General features: G+C 40.5%; 1 protein-coding gene across 7 annotated transcripts in view; it reads left to right on the top strand.

Annotated features, from left to right (window-relative positions):
* Positions 1–523: 523 nt before the first annotated feature.
* The window catches only part of LOC124858134 (melanoma receptor tyrosine-protein kinase-like), a 42487-nt gene continuing 29115 nt past the window's right edge, over positions 524–13895 (top strand). The window contains exons 1-3 of one of the 7 annotated variants that reach the window (XM_047349969.1): positions 524–661; positions 1107–1196; positions 1849–2123. In XM_047349969.1, coding sequence (XP_047205925.1) covers positions 2045–2123 — 79 coding nt within the window. In that variant the 5' untranslated portion in view covers positions 524–661; positions 1107–1196; positions 1849–2044. Of the gene's footprint in view, positions 671–1106; positions 1197–1848; positions 2124–9152; positions 9322–13895 lie in introns of those variants that run through there. The other 6 variants (XM_047349970.1, XM_047349971.1, XM_047349972.1 and 3 more) reach the window with 6 other exon arrangements.

Below are 13895 nucleotides of genomic sequence, written 5' to 3'. Positions count from 1 at the left end.
CTGCTGGTTCCTGCTGTGACTCTGCTTGTGCAGAACAGCAGCTGAGTTATTAGCTGAGCTGAATGAGTGACAGTTTGCTTTTGGTTTTGCAGATTAGTGTGATTATTCCTGCTTTGGGAGAGGCAGGTGGAACAGCTCAGATTTCAGGTCTGAGTCATCCTTTTCTCTGGAACTGAGGAAAGTTAAATCTAAAGGTCATAAAAACAGCACATGTTGGTAAAGGATGCTATTATGGGTTTCCTGACATGGGTTTTATTCGAGTCAGAAAAAATAACTATCTGTAAAGTCTGAGAGTAAGTGAAAGTAATGCATTTTCTGCTATTCTGTGTATGAGGTAAAGCTGGGCAGATCAAGTCCATTAAATCCAAAATTAAAGGAACGATTTTTAATCAGAGTCATGTAAATCCTGGAATATTGATCTGGTCGGTTCAGTAGTAGAGGGGGTTGTTAATCAGTTTCAGCTGTTTTGGTGCTAGTGAAATGAGCAACAGGTGGCCTAAAGGGCAAAAACAGGACTGGTTCTGCATGTGGAGGCCACAGACCTTTTTCCTTCCTTATTTTTTAACTGCTTTTCAGTAGTTTTATCTTCGACCAGAGTCAGTGTCTCTACTGGTAGCATGTGTGTGTCTACTATTGAGATCCATGGCACATCACATCTACTGTAAAGTTGGTTTGTTCTCAATTATATGATATTTCATTGAACTTGTCTTCTTTTTTATGATAAGTGCAATATTTTATAAATAAGGTAAAAAAAAATGCCAGGAAACTAAAGTTTAAGGAAGCTAATGTTACTGATAAAAGCTCTCATAAAAGTGCCATTTCTTTGTTTTTTATAACTAATCATAACACAATGATGTTTTTTAAATCTTTGTTTGAATTGATTTAGTTTTTTCTTTTCCAAACATGCTGAATTTAAAATGAATCTGTGTTTAGACTTTGGTGTTAAATCTTTAAGAGCAATAGATCAAGAGTTTAGACCCTTACAACATTTTGTTATTTAATTTCATTCTGAACTGAAAAGAAGACAAAAAACATAAAAATGAGCTCAGACACAAATTCGTCACATTAAACTCCAAAACTGATCGTATTTTTCTACTTGGTTTAAGATTTTCTCATTAGAGGTCTACTGAGCAGCTGCAGAGGACCCTGTGGCCTGTAGGGGGCGGTAGCGTCGTCTCTGTGTTGTGCTTTTTCAGGTCAGTTTTCCTGTTCTAAGAGCCTGGATTTCCATCCACCTCTGAATTTTTATTGGCTGTTTAAATCTGGTATTATGGCGCTCAATAATAAATAGTTTTTTATTTATTTTGTGCGGAGTGTTTTGTTAATGTTTTTCTGTGTAAAGACGCCTAAAAATGTACTTGTTTCAACAGAAAGTCTTAAAAACATTCATAGCTGTCTAAAGCTGAAGAAGCCAACCAGTCTAATAAAAAAAACAGCTTAGTATGCAAATGAATTAATTTGGATATTTTGCACGTCTTTACTTGCATTTGTTGGTTTAAATAATAAAATTCTAATTTAAAGCACATTTATATTAGAGGAACTTTCAGATTCGTTCTTTGCACAAACAGAGATTTATATGTGGCTCTCCGATTAAAAACACCATCAATAAATGGTGCAAAACAATCAGTAATTTATTTAAATATAAAAATATTGCGGTGCACAGCTGCTGTTTAACGAAATATTGCTCATTTCAGCTGCTATGAGTGTTATTTTAGTTTTTGCATGCGCCCCTTAAAATGCAGCCCAGAACATTGCTTTTGGGTCTGTTTGTGTTCCTGTTCTGCACTTTCTGGGAAACATTGTTTCCCTGCATGCTCAAACAAATGGATCTGTACGTCATTCATTAAGGCCAATTGAAAAGGAGTAAGACAGCCTGAGGTGTAGAGGAGGAGGAGGTGTGCGCCACTGGGCAGAGCCATGAATGCGCTCAGACCCGTCATTCAGCTTCAGCTCCAGCGCAGGGACTCTTCTGGTTCTGTGGAGCAACAGTCCGTCCAGAAACTCTGACCTGCAGGACTTCTAGTCTGTGACTCGGACGGTCTTCATGAAGTTTCCGAGCGGAGGAGCGGCGCTGCTGCTGCTGCTCGTTGGCCGCTGCTGCTGCACCGACCCCGGCAGAAGAGGTAAGACCTCGCCCGGGGTGAGCTCCGGAGCTCCGGGCCGGGTCAGTTCGGATTGAGGATTCATTCAAACTCTCTCAGTTTAGTTTGTTTTCTGCATGTTTCTGCTGCTTGAAGAGGTTTTTTCTCAGCCTTTGCTGGTTTTTCACAAATATTTTCGATTGATTTGCACAGAAGTTTTTTTTCTAAAAGATCAGGAATGTTTAATACAAAAATCCTGCTTATATCCCTGCTCAAATATTAAATAATTTTTCGCAATTAAATAAATGTTTTTATTTGAAAAGAAATTCGCTAAAACTGAAGATTGTTTTAGATCAGCGAGTTATCTTCAGGACTTCAGGACAGAAATCAAAATGCGACCATAAAGCTTTAAAAGAACATTAAAAGATCTAAATAAAGGGAACTAAAGTTCTGTACTAATAATGTTTGAATTGATCAGGGATGATGACTGATCTGTGTTCTGCTGTCCAGTCTGATGGGAATAAAACCTGAGTAAGAAAACTGGACCAGCAACTTCATGTAGAGATTTAAGCTCAGAACTTTAAACTCCATCAGAATTAAAGCTTCGTTTCCTCTCTGCTGTTTGTTCTGATCCAGATGTGAAGAAGCTCACATGTCCGAACAAACAAGAACTGCAGCAGAGCTTCATTCAAGCTTTATTTTAACAGCTAAGGCTCTGTAAATTGTCATGGAACAGGCTTGTTATCAGATTCTCAGATGTTCAGGTTGAGAAACTGGAAGCTTCAGCGCTTGTTGTTTCTGCAGACGAACTGAGGAATTTAATCTGCAGATGATTGTTACATAAGTTTATCAATCCAAAGCTTGTTATTAACCCAGAGTCTCTTTAGGTTGAGAGTCCTGACCTCCAGAGCATCTCTGTGTAATAGATCCAGTTAGTATTGACTTCCTGAGAGAGCAAAGAGCTTAAAATAAAAACTCTACAAGCAAACATAAAGTTTTATTTGAAATAAATGACAGATATTTCACAAATAACTAACCAGGCTGTTTTCTGCTGACTCAGTGTGACATTAAACTTCCATTCTGACCAGTTTTGTAGTGAGATTTACTGCTACGAATAACTTACCTTAGAATTAACTGGTTCTCCAGGTTCTGTTCTGGTCCTGCTGATCCATAGAACTAACAGAAACTGACCCAGAGTGGTTTAAACAATCATCGTAGGTCTCAGAGAGGACAAAACAATGGGCATAAAACATCAGAGAACAAAAACAGCTTTAAATTAGATCTGAGGACATGTTTGTGTTGCAGTTTTAGGTTTTTAAAACCAAAACTATGTTCTGGAGGTCAACATCTGGACCAAACCCTGACTGATGGTGAGCAAATCTAGTCTTCTTGGTGCTTGGACTCATCCAGCTTGTTGGCTTCTGCTTCTCCATCTGCTCTTTGTTAACTGAACTCAGGTTCTCCATGGGTTCAAATCAGGGCAGTTTTTTGACCACAGGTCCAATATTGAAATGTTCTGATCTCTGAGGCGTTTTATCATTTTAACTTTGGGACACATGCTCCATCATGCAGGGAAGTCCACAGATCATCACCAGAGTGTCCCAGAATTGTTAGAAGTTGGATTGGATCACAATGCGACACGTGGATTGGATCTGGGCTCAAAAGATCTCCGCTTTTCTTCTTCTGAGGCATCTTGCATTTGCTTCTTCCTCTGCTTAATAAAGAACGTTACTTTCGTAGGATTCATGGTGACATGGAAATGATCAGTAATCACTTCACCTGTCGGGGATTTGAATGTTTCAGGAGAAAAACTGGCAGATTCAAACAAATAAATCACAACATCAAAAATAGAAAAAAAGACTGATCTGAACTACAGAAGGGGGGCGTAGGTTTGTACAGACTGGATTATTTTTGCAGCTGCTTCCCTCTTTACTTGTCCTACCATCTTATTTACTTAATTTCTCTCATTTTTCCCCTTCCAACAAGAGAATAACATTTAGATCTCCATCTGTTTGGTCTGAGGGAGCAGAAGGAAACAAATCAGATCTGAGCTGTCATTGTTCTGTTTAACAAGTTGCAAACTTTCTATCCTATCTTATCTGAGATCAGTGATTATCACACCTCAGATTGTCTCTGGCTGAATAAAACAAGGCAGGCCTACTCATTATTCTGGGAATTGTTAGGAATTAGTAATTTAGAAGATTTGATCCAATCAGTCCGGCTGCTCGGCTGAAATTGGACAAAAGTGACGAAGAATTGTTGAGCTCAGCTGTTCAGACGAGTGTCTCAGTTGGAAGTGAAAACAGCTGACTGGCGTCTACCTTTGTCCCTGCAAGCATTCAAGTAGAAGGATTGTTATGAGTCTGAGTGACTTTACTCGGTCTGAATAGACTGTTGTGTTGCTCGGCGCAGAAAAACTGCAGCTCCAAGCTTCAAATTCCCTCCAGTTCCAGTGAAATTTGCCTGCAGCCGGTTCCTGGAAGAACTCTTCGATCTGTGTGGACCATTATGACCGTTCTGTCTTTAAGGCGCTTCTGTTAAAGGGTGGAGGAGATTAAATTGGCTTTTAAAACACACAATGATCAATGTGCACCAACGACATCTGGGTGAATATTTATTCTTAATAGATTCCGAACATTTTACAAATGCTTCATATGTGCTAGAAATTCAGAAGGCTCTAGCTAGAGTATGGTTGTAATGTTCTCAGTCATTGAGATGTTGTCAGGTTTTATTGTCAGTCTGAAAGTCCCAGAAGGATCGGTGGGGTTCAGGTCGAGGTCTAGTGGCAGAAATGAGCTTTTACATGTCCATAAGGAGGTTTTTGAAGAACTTTGAGATATTCTAAGAAACTTTGAGGGAGTTCAGTTCTTTGTTAAACCAGGCCTTGGAAAGGTATTCATTCCCTTTCAATGTTTCGTCACGTTACAACATGTCTTTTACTATGATTTTATGGAACTCCAGCTTTGTACTTCTAAAACTAAATGTTTTGCCCGTTCTTTTTTGTGAAACAACTCAGGCTCAGTCAGATCGGATGGAAAGCGTATCAGGTTTAGGACTGTACTTTGACTAGGCCATTCTAACACTTGAATCTGCTTTGATCTAAACCATCCATTGTATCTTTGGTTGTATGTTTAGGGCGGTTGTCCTGCTGGAAGGTGAACCTCCACCTCAGGCTCTAGTGTTCTGCAACCTCGAACAGGTTTGCTTCCAGGATAGTTCTGGATTTAGCTCCACCCATCTTCCTATCAGCTCTGACCTGCTTCCCTGTCCCTGCTGAAGAGAAGCATCCCCACAGCATGATGCTGCCGCCACCATGTTTCACAGTGGGGATGATGAGTTCAGGATAATGCAGTTAGTTTTCCTTAAACATAATATCTTGCATGTTAGCCAGAATGTTACATTTTAGTCTCATCAGACCAGAGGGCCTGCTTCCACACCTTTTATTGCTTGTAGCAAACTGCAAATAGGACTTATTTTGGTGATCTTGTTGTAAATATAATGCAGTGAAGTCTTATGGTTGTGACAAACTTTTAAGTCGTTGAATAGTATCTCTAAGGCTGAATAGGTCATTGCAAAGGTTCTCGATGAGATAACAGAACTGACTGAAGAAGGTTAAAATCTTAGAGGATGCTGCTGAGGCTGCAGGTGGGCTTCTGAAAGGTCCGATAATAGGAGCAGACTCTAAGTCAAACTGAGCCCAGGGATACATTTCCACTTCTACTATGGCAGCCTCTCCTGGATTTCAAGTGACGTCTTGGTATTTAATTCAAGTCAGAGGCATTCAAAATATAAACTCTAAAACAGAACACCCAGTTCAGGAGACTGGTGCTACAATTACTGGTTGTAGCTGATTCCTGTTGAGATTTTCCTTTCCTATCCAGAAGGCTGTGTAACACTATGTATATTTGGAGCCTGAGGTAAAAAGGGATTCACCTGAAATATAAACCTAAAGTGGCCTGTAATGACTCAGAAGGAGAAGCTTTAATTAAATGGAGCCTAGACACATAAATTCAATAATGAAAACAATAAAAAACGGTTTAGTAAAAGGAATATTAGGCTATGAGCAAGGGTAGATATTAACAAGGAGTTATTGCATCATTGCTGTGGTTACCTGAAGCTTCTCTCCCAACTGATCTGTGGTTTAGGTTTTGTGTCATTGAAAAGGTTGGTGGTATTCAGGCAGAGACATTAGCTGTCTGTGCTTTTCTCCCCTGACAACATAAGTAACCACATTTCTCCTCCTCAGCTGGATCAGCAGGTTGTTCCTTCGTTATGAACATGTGAGAAGAGCTTCTGGTTTTTATCAGGAGATTGTTTGTGTTTCTGAACTTCAGTAACTCATCAGCTCTGATTGTTGTGACTGCAGCGAGGGAGCTGAAAGCCCAAAGATTCGACATTCAAGGCTTCAGAAAGGCCTGTGTGTGGGTGTGTGTGTGTGTTGACTTTTTGGAAAGACCTTGGCTTAATGTGTGTGTGTGTGTGTGTGTGCTCACTCTTTCTTCTCAGGGGATTTAACTGAAACACAGACACATAAAGAAAAGTCTGAATGGTAACCATAGCAACAGTGTTAGCATAATGAGCACAAACGTCTTTAAAAAAAAAAACAACGATCAGCCTAACTCGGACCACTGATCTGAGAGCAGTGGTGGCCTCGGGACATGGGATTGGCTTGTGGGTCAGATGGGGCGGGGCTTGGTGGGCTGATGACAGTTCTGACTGGGTCAGTGAGGCAGGCGCTGAAGGTTTGTGTCTTTGTGGCGACTTTCTGTGTTTTTGTGGTTTCTAGAACTGAAAACCACAATAAAGACAAAGATACATTTAGTCTTCATTTTGTTTTCCTTGAGTCTTTCTCGGCTTATTTTCTACCCTTAATGTTACATTTTGTCAGTTATGTTGTAGTTTTGTTTTTATGTGAGATTCTAGGTGTTCTGTTCCTCATTAATGCGACTTTAATGTTTCTTATTTGGGTTATTTTATAGCATTCTTACTTCTTACATCTAAATAAATACAAATTAAACTTAAAAACTACAGTGATGATGTTTAAGCTAACAATGCTGAATGTCCTAAAAAGATAATATTATTGTTAAGTGATGTAATTGTGGCTGAAAGTGACTCTGGATCAGCAGGTGAACTGCAGGGGGGCTGGGGTTTCTCTGAGTGGGTTCAGTGGTTCTCCCTGCAGTGACTCTTTGCACCCGTCTGGTGCAGCTTGTGGGATTTTCCATCAAGAAATGTGAGGAATGTCAACAATGGAGCTGGGAAAGGATCCACGGGATTAAACAGGCCGCTCAGCCTACCTGCTCTCGCTGATCTGGAGCATTCAAACGCTTTGTTTGAGGCAGAGAATTGTAACTGTGTTTAATAAGTCTGACCCTGTTTGAACAACCTGCAATCCCTGTCGGATCAATCCCAGGAGGTGAAAGGTGACGTAGAGCAGCAAGCTGGACGACCGCCGTCTGTTTTCACACCTGCATCTTGCAGCAGATTCCTGTTCCTCTGCTTTCAGGGCTGTTTATGGTGTTTAACCTGAGAGTTTTATTCTCTCCCACATGAATCATTGTGCACTCAACCTAAATCAAATCAAATCAAATCAAAACACAATATCTAATTATGCATGAATACTTCTGCAGCACACTGTATGATGTTAAGAAAAAGCCTCCCATGCAGACGCAAGCAGCAGAACAGAGTTGGACGAATAGAAAACAAGTGTAATGATGATGCCTGCTGCAGAGAAAACAGTGTGGTGGTTCTGTGATGCCCCGAGGGAAAACTAAATTAATCATCGCTTTAACTTTAAAACAGATAAATAATTAAAAGCAGGCTTTTCTGATTTAATGAGAGCCTTATTATCAGGGCGGGATTTTTTTCCTTGGAAAAACCCTTGGTTGGGTTTGAGTCGGTCCTGTTCTGACTCCAAGCTGCTGCTTCTCAGACAACGTGTGTCCTGACTTCCTTCATCTCGCTGGACAAATCATCACATAAATCTTCATTAGATGCTGGAGATGTCAATGTTGCTGCTTTATTATTAGGTCTCCACCACGTTAAGCATCTGTGTCCAAGTTCAATGTCCTATATATAGCACCATCGTTCTTCTGCAACACTCAGCTTTCTGGGTCTCTTTCTTTTACTCTTTTTTTAAATTTCTTTTTACATTTTCTGACTTCAGACATGGAAATAACTATCACATTGTGAGCTAGAAGCCAGAAGGAAAAACTTCACGCCAAAGACAGACATCATGGGCCGTGGAGATGAGCCAGGCTGACTCAGCCAAAGAAATATTTTCAGCTGAACGGTGACATGGAGGTTTGGATTGTTAAAGGACACGCTGTCGCACTCGGACTGGAAAAACACGCTGTATCAGGTTTCAGTTCGGTGTCAGAGCTCCCTAACAATGAAAGCAGAACCAGTAACAGGTGGTGGAAAACTTCCTGCTGAAGAAAAGTAAATGTTCTGTCATCATGCTGATTAACTTCCACTGCTGTAGCTGTGATGATGATGATGACTCTAACCTGAAGAATTTATAGAAACCGAAACCATAATGTTATCCTAAATCTGAAGACGTCATGAAAGCCCTAAACATGCAGATATTTGATTTCTCAGCTGTGACTTGCTTTGGTTTTTGGAAGCTCTGTCAGTCTGTGAAGACACACTTCAGTTTGCAGCAGTTTAACTAAGGTCACAGGTTCTCAGGGATGCACGAGTCCCTGCAGTTAGGACACAGCTCTGATTTGGTCAAAGTGAAGATATCGGCCAGAAATATTAGTTGGAGTTTCTGCTAGATGTTGTTGTGGCTCTAGCCAAATCGGTCTGGCACGAGAAGTTGGGTTTCCACAGATTGCTGGAGATGGAGGACATTTCCCGCCACAAGTGTTCACAGTTAACTGTCAGAGAGGAAGAAACGACTTTGTGGAATTTTCCTTTAACATCGCCGGAGTGAGAGTGAAGCGGATTGAGTCTGTCGAACATGCACGGTCTCGCTCTGACCTGAGAACAGCCCTGCAGGCGAGACACACATGCTCAGCAGAAGTCAAACATGATCCACACAGAGAAGATTTAGTGATTAGCTCTTGATGGAGTTAGTTCAGGATGTTCCATTCAGCTTTTCTTCTGCCTGATGGGATCTTGTTTCTGTTCACGCAGCTGGAAGAGAAAAAATTCTCATTTACTTTGACAAACAACCTTTTTTTTTCTGCCACTGAACTGAAGGAGAGGTCAGGCAGCTCCATCTTCCATCTTGCAGGTATGAAGCTGACGTAACTCAGCAGTCTGTGCAGTTAAACCTCTCTCATGTGGCAATGTTTTCACTGAGACATCAACGAGCAGCTCTGATGGCTTAGATTTATTCTTTCTGGGTCGCTTCAGACTCAGCTGAGCTCAAATCTGCTGAGTTTGTGTTTGCTGGTTCTCAGCTGGTTGAGACATTCCTGAAAGAAGAAGCCTGTTGTGTTTCAGCTGGAGCGTTCAACAGAACAACATTTCTGCCTCTGCCTGAGTTCACACTGAGCGAACCTGGAACCTGCTGCAGATTATTAACCTGCAGACCAGACTGAGGCGTGTGAAGAGTCGCTCATTTAAAGCTGGTAGCATCTTCTAATAAATAAAATGCACATATTCTAGTTTAGAGACTGATTTGATCTGCCAGATTTTCTTTTTCATCATTAGAGATGTTTATCTTTTGTAAATGCTGACTGTTACTTATAGAAACATTTTCCCTGGAATAAATCTGGAAGAAGACATACTACACTAATACACAATAATAAATATTAATACCCATAATACTTGTTTTTCACATTTCAACCATACGCTTCAGTAAGTTTTATTGGGATTTTATGTGACACATCAACACAAAGCAGAGCATAATTATGCAGTGGAGGGAATATTATACAATGTTTTCAAAATGTAGACAAACAGAAATCTGCAAACAGTATGCATCCCCACTGAGTCAAAACTTTGTTGAAGCACCTTGCACTGCTATGTCAGCTGCTGCTGGTTTTGGCAAAACTATGTTTCTACCAGCTTTGCACATCTGGAGAGTGGACATTATTTTTAACATCAAGTTACTGACTTATCAGCAATCCGTCATCCTGAGCAAGCACATGGCGCCAGTAGGGAGGAAACTCTCCATTTAACCAACAGAAACATTAAGCAGAACCAAAGCCCGGCTCAAAACGAGCAGCCGTCTGCCAAGACTGAATGGAAATATAGAGGACAAAAAGGAGACAAGATTAAACACAAAAGCACTGAGCCAGGAGTACTTTCTATGGGGGAGAAAAAGTTAATGGCTGCATTGGCTCCATCAGTGGCTTCGTTCAGGAGAGTAACTCAGCTAAACATGGATGCAGTGGACCCAGGAGTACTTTCTATGGTGAAGAAGCACAGGTAGTATATAAAGATAATGCAGCAAGAGCACTTTCAGTGAGTCCAAGAACATTCTGAGCATAACTCCAAAACTAAAGCAGTGAATGACTTTATTTGAAACAGGTGAAGTGTTTCCTTTACAGACCATTTAATTTCTCATTCTGGCCGAGACGTGACAACATGCAACACTTTTATTTTCCCACTGAAAGTTAACCTCAGACAATTTCTAAACGGCATATTAAATGACGTTTTTATAACCTGCTCTTTCAGTTCATTATCTACAATTTGACTAAAATATTTTTGTTTCAGTCCACGGTTTTTTCCATTGTTTGGTGCACCAAGCAGATCTGCTCCATTTGGGGTAAAAAATCATAATCATAATGATTTTGGTCAACATTGAAATCACAATGAACACATTTACTCACTGAATCTGGAAACATGCTCGATTTTTACCACTTGAAGTTCACAATAAGAAAATACTTGGATTTTTTTAACAGTCAAATTGATTTTTGTTTGGCACAAATTCATAAACTGCACAGCTCTAAAACAAGTTCTGATCCACAACTCACTTCTTAATGTTTTTCATTTGAGCAGCCAGACTTTCTGGACTTTCTGATGGTTGGAGATTTTCTTTGGACTTTGGCTGCTTTTTTTCTCTTAAGTATTTTCAGTAAAATGTTTCTTTGTTTTAGACCTACTTAACTGTGACCTGTGAGTAATTCAGACATAAACTCAAGGGAGGAACCGGTGTTGTCAATACACAATGGGCCTCTTGGCAAAGAACCGCTCTTAAATTGGATCTTTAGCCTCTTTGTTAACAGCAGCCTGTCAAAAGGACTCAAATTGTTCCAATTTGTTAAACTGAATAAAACAAATCTGAAAGATAACAGAGTTTAATAGAGAAGATTATTTTGGGTCCAACTAAGTGATTACCAAGGAGCAGTTATCTGAAAACGTGGCCTGCAGCAGATGATGAGCTAAAGAATAAAGCTTCTCTTAGGTTCTGTTTCTGGTCTTTGACTGGACTGCGAGCTACTGGTGATCTTTATGGGATGTTTTCATGGCCTAATGTTTCTCCTTCTGTCCGAATCATTTTTAAGCCCTGCTGTGTTTTCGCTGACATATATGATATCTGGAGTTTGTTTCTTGTCAGTTAATCTGTAACCATTAAATAATATGTCAGCAGCTTGACTCTGACAAGAATCAATAAAAGCTCTTAACAGCAGTTTAAAACCAGGCGCTTCAGAGTGGAACAATAAGCGTTTCCCTTAAATACTGCTGCAGGCAAGGAGACCACAGGTCAAACTGTAAAACCATTGATTTCCATGTCAGCGAGCTTTTATTAGAGGCGCTTTTTAATGTTGCGAATCATAAATAATCTGTTGCCATCGACCTGGTTCTCTGCTTTCTGCTCCATCAAAAAATCTGTAAAGACAGGAATGGGTCGTAGATCTGCAGACAGAAACATGATGAACAGGAAAAAGAGACATTTCACACAGAAACCAACTCCTGTGGAGCTGCAGGTTGAGGCAGGTGAGGAGCTTTCACTGAAGCCTGATTCAATCTCTGTTCAAGTTTTTTGTAAAAACAAGTAGGATCCACATGTGGAGATCCTGTCTCCATAAACATGTTTCTAGATAATCACATGTTAAACTTGCCAAACGGCTAAAGTGAGACTCTGTTTATCTCCTGCAGGTTGGTGTCTGCCACAGCTTGTGTATTAGAGACAGAGGTCTCCCTCTGTTGGGGCCAGATTATTCCAAATCCTTTTTTGTGAGGAAAGTCAAACTTCTTGTTGCAAAGAGGAGTTTAATGTATTGTAGATGAAAATTAGAAGGATTATGCTCTTTTAGAATCAAACATTTACCAGAGGAAAGCAGTGTTTTGATTTATACAAATGTTCAATTATAGATTAATTATAGATGAATTATTAGAACAGGTGGCCTTCAATCTTTTTCCTTCCTTCTGTTGCTGCTGATTATTTATTTAACTCTTCAGTTACTCATTTCAGTTTCATGGATTAAATAACCGTTAGTGCAGACAATCATGTCTCCCATTAATGAAGAGTGTGTTATTTTATTGCTCTGCCTCCAAACTCTCCACTAACAACTAAAAACATTCAGCGTTCTTACACGCTTTCTGCCCTCAGAATGATTCTGTTTAGTCCTAGCTTACTTCCTTAAAATCCTCATTTGTCATTTTGTCGTTTGCTTTGTGTTCAATTAAAGTAGCCAGAGTTGGTTTTTCTATTGACACAAATTCAAGCAAGTGAACACAAACGCCTGCTTTATACCTGAGGTCTCGTTGGATTGGGTTCCTTTCCGTGTGCCTCAGAAGTTGGCGAGCTACTGATTTATTTAATTAGTAGCTCACATATTTTAAAAATAATGGTTCTTTGAAAAATATGGTTAGTGATTATTATTGATATCAAAACAGTCAGGGCTGCATGGTGGTGCAGTTGTTACCACTGTGGCCTTAGAGCAAGCAGGTCCTGGGTTCAAATCCCACCCTGGGCTCTTTCTGCTTGACGTTTCCATGTTCTCCCTGTGCATGCCAGGGTTCTCCCTGGGTACTCCGACTTTGCCCCAAAGTTTATTTGGACTCTAAAGAGTCAAGACACTGTGGGAATCTTTAGTACTTGACTCAGCGGATGTCTATGAGTACTCGACACGTACTCAAAGCAGATGTCTACCAGCGACGTACTCACAAAGCTCAGTTTTTATGGCCACTCGTCGCCATACCATAAACCGCTCGGGGGGGGGGGGATCTTCACAGCGAGCTGTTTGATATGAGACACCGAGCTGATAAGGTTTGCTTAGTGACAGGTGTGTGGTAGGTGCCCTGATGGAGAAGAAACAGGGCTAGGCATCCAACTAGTTCATCAAACTTGACCTCCATTCTAAGGTAATCAAAGTGTTTTCATGTCCTTCACCAGCGTGTTGTATTCCCCTTCTGCCCCTTGTCTGGTTTAATGGCCAAGATCTTCAAGCTGTGGTCTCTAGACCACAACCATCCAGTACCATCCAGAACCAGTTTTGGTCTAAACTTGTTTTTGGGTCTAATGTCAGGCTTTTGATCTTTGCCTGATTTCCCAGCAGAGATTTGAGTCATTCTGGGGGAGTTTGGGACCACTTGTTTGGTCAATCTGGTCATGTTGGTTCAGTTTGGGTTCAGACTCTGTTTGCTTATAACAAGGTCCATGGGTTGAGGCAGCTGATTGGACAACTCGGACTGTCAACAAAGGGCCTCAGTGACGGAAGGACAGGTATTTAGGGTGAACACTGAAAATATTGTTGAGGAGAAGTCAACAACTGGTCTCTGATTACAGATAATCCAATTCTCCTGACAAACACACAGATCTGCATGAGCAAGCACATTTTCTTCTTCAGAAAGGCCTGAAATGCATGTATGTTGCAAAGAGAGAAAGGAGCTCTGAAACAATGTGTTCTGCAGGTA

Source organism: Girardinichthys multiradiatus, chromosome 21, assembly GCF_021462225.1.
Source record: "Girardinichthys multiradiatus isolate DD_20200921_A chromosome 21, DD_fGirMul_XY1, whole genome shotgun sequence".
NCBI lineage: Eukaryota > Metazoa > Chordata > Actinopteri > Cyprinodontiformes > Goodeidae > Girardinichthys > Girardinichthys multiradiatus.
This window is presented reverse-complemented; position numbering and strand designations above follow the sequence as displayed.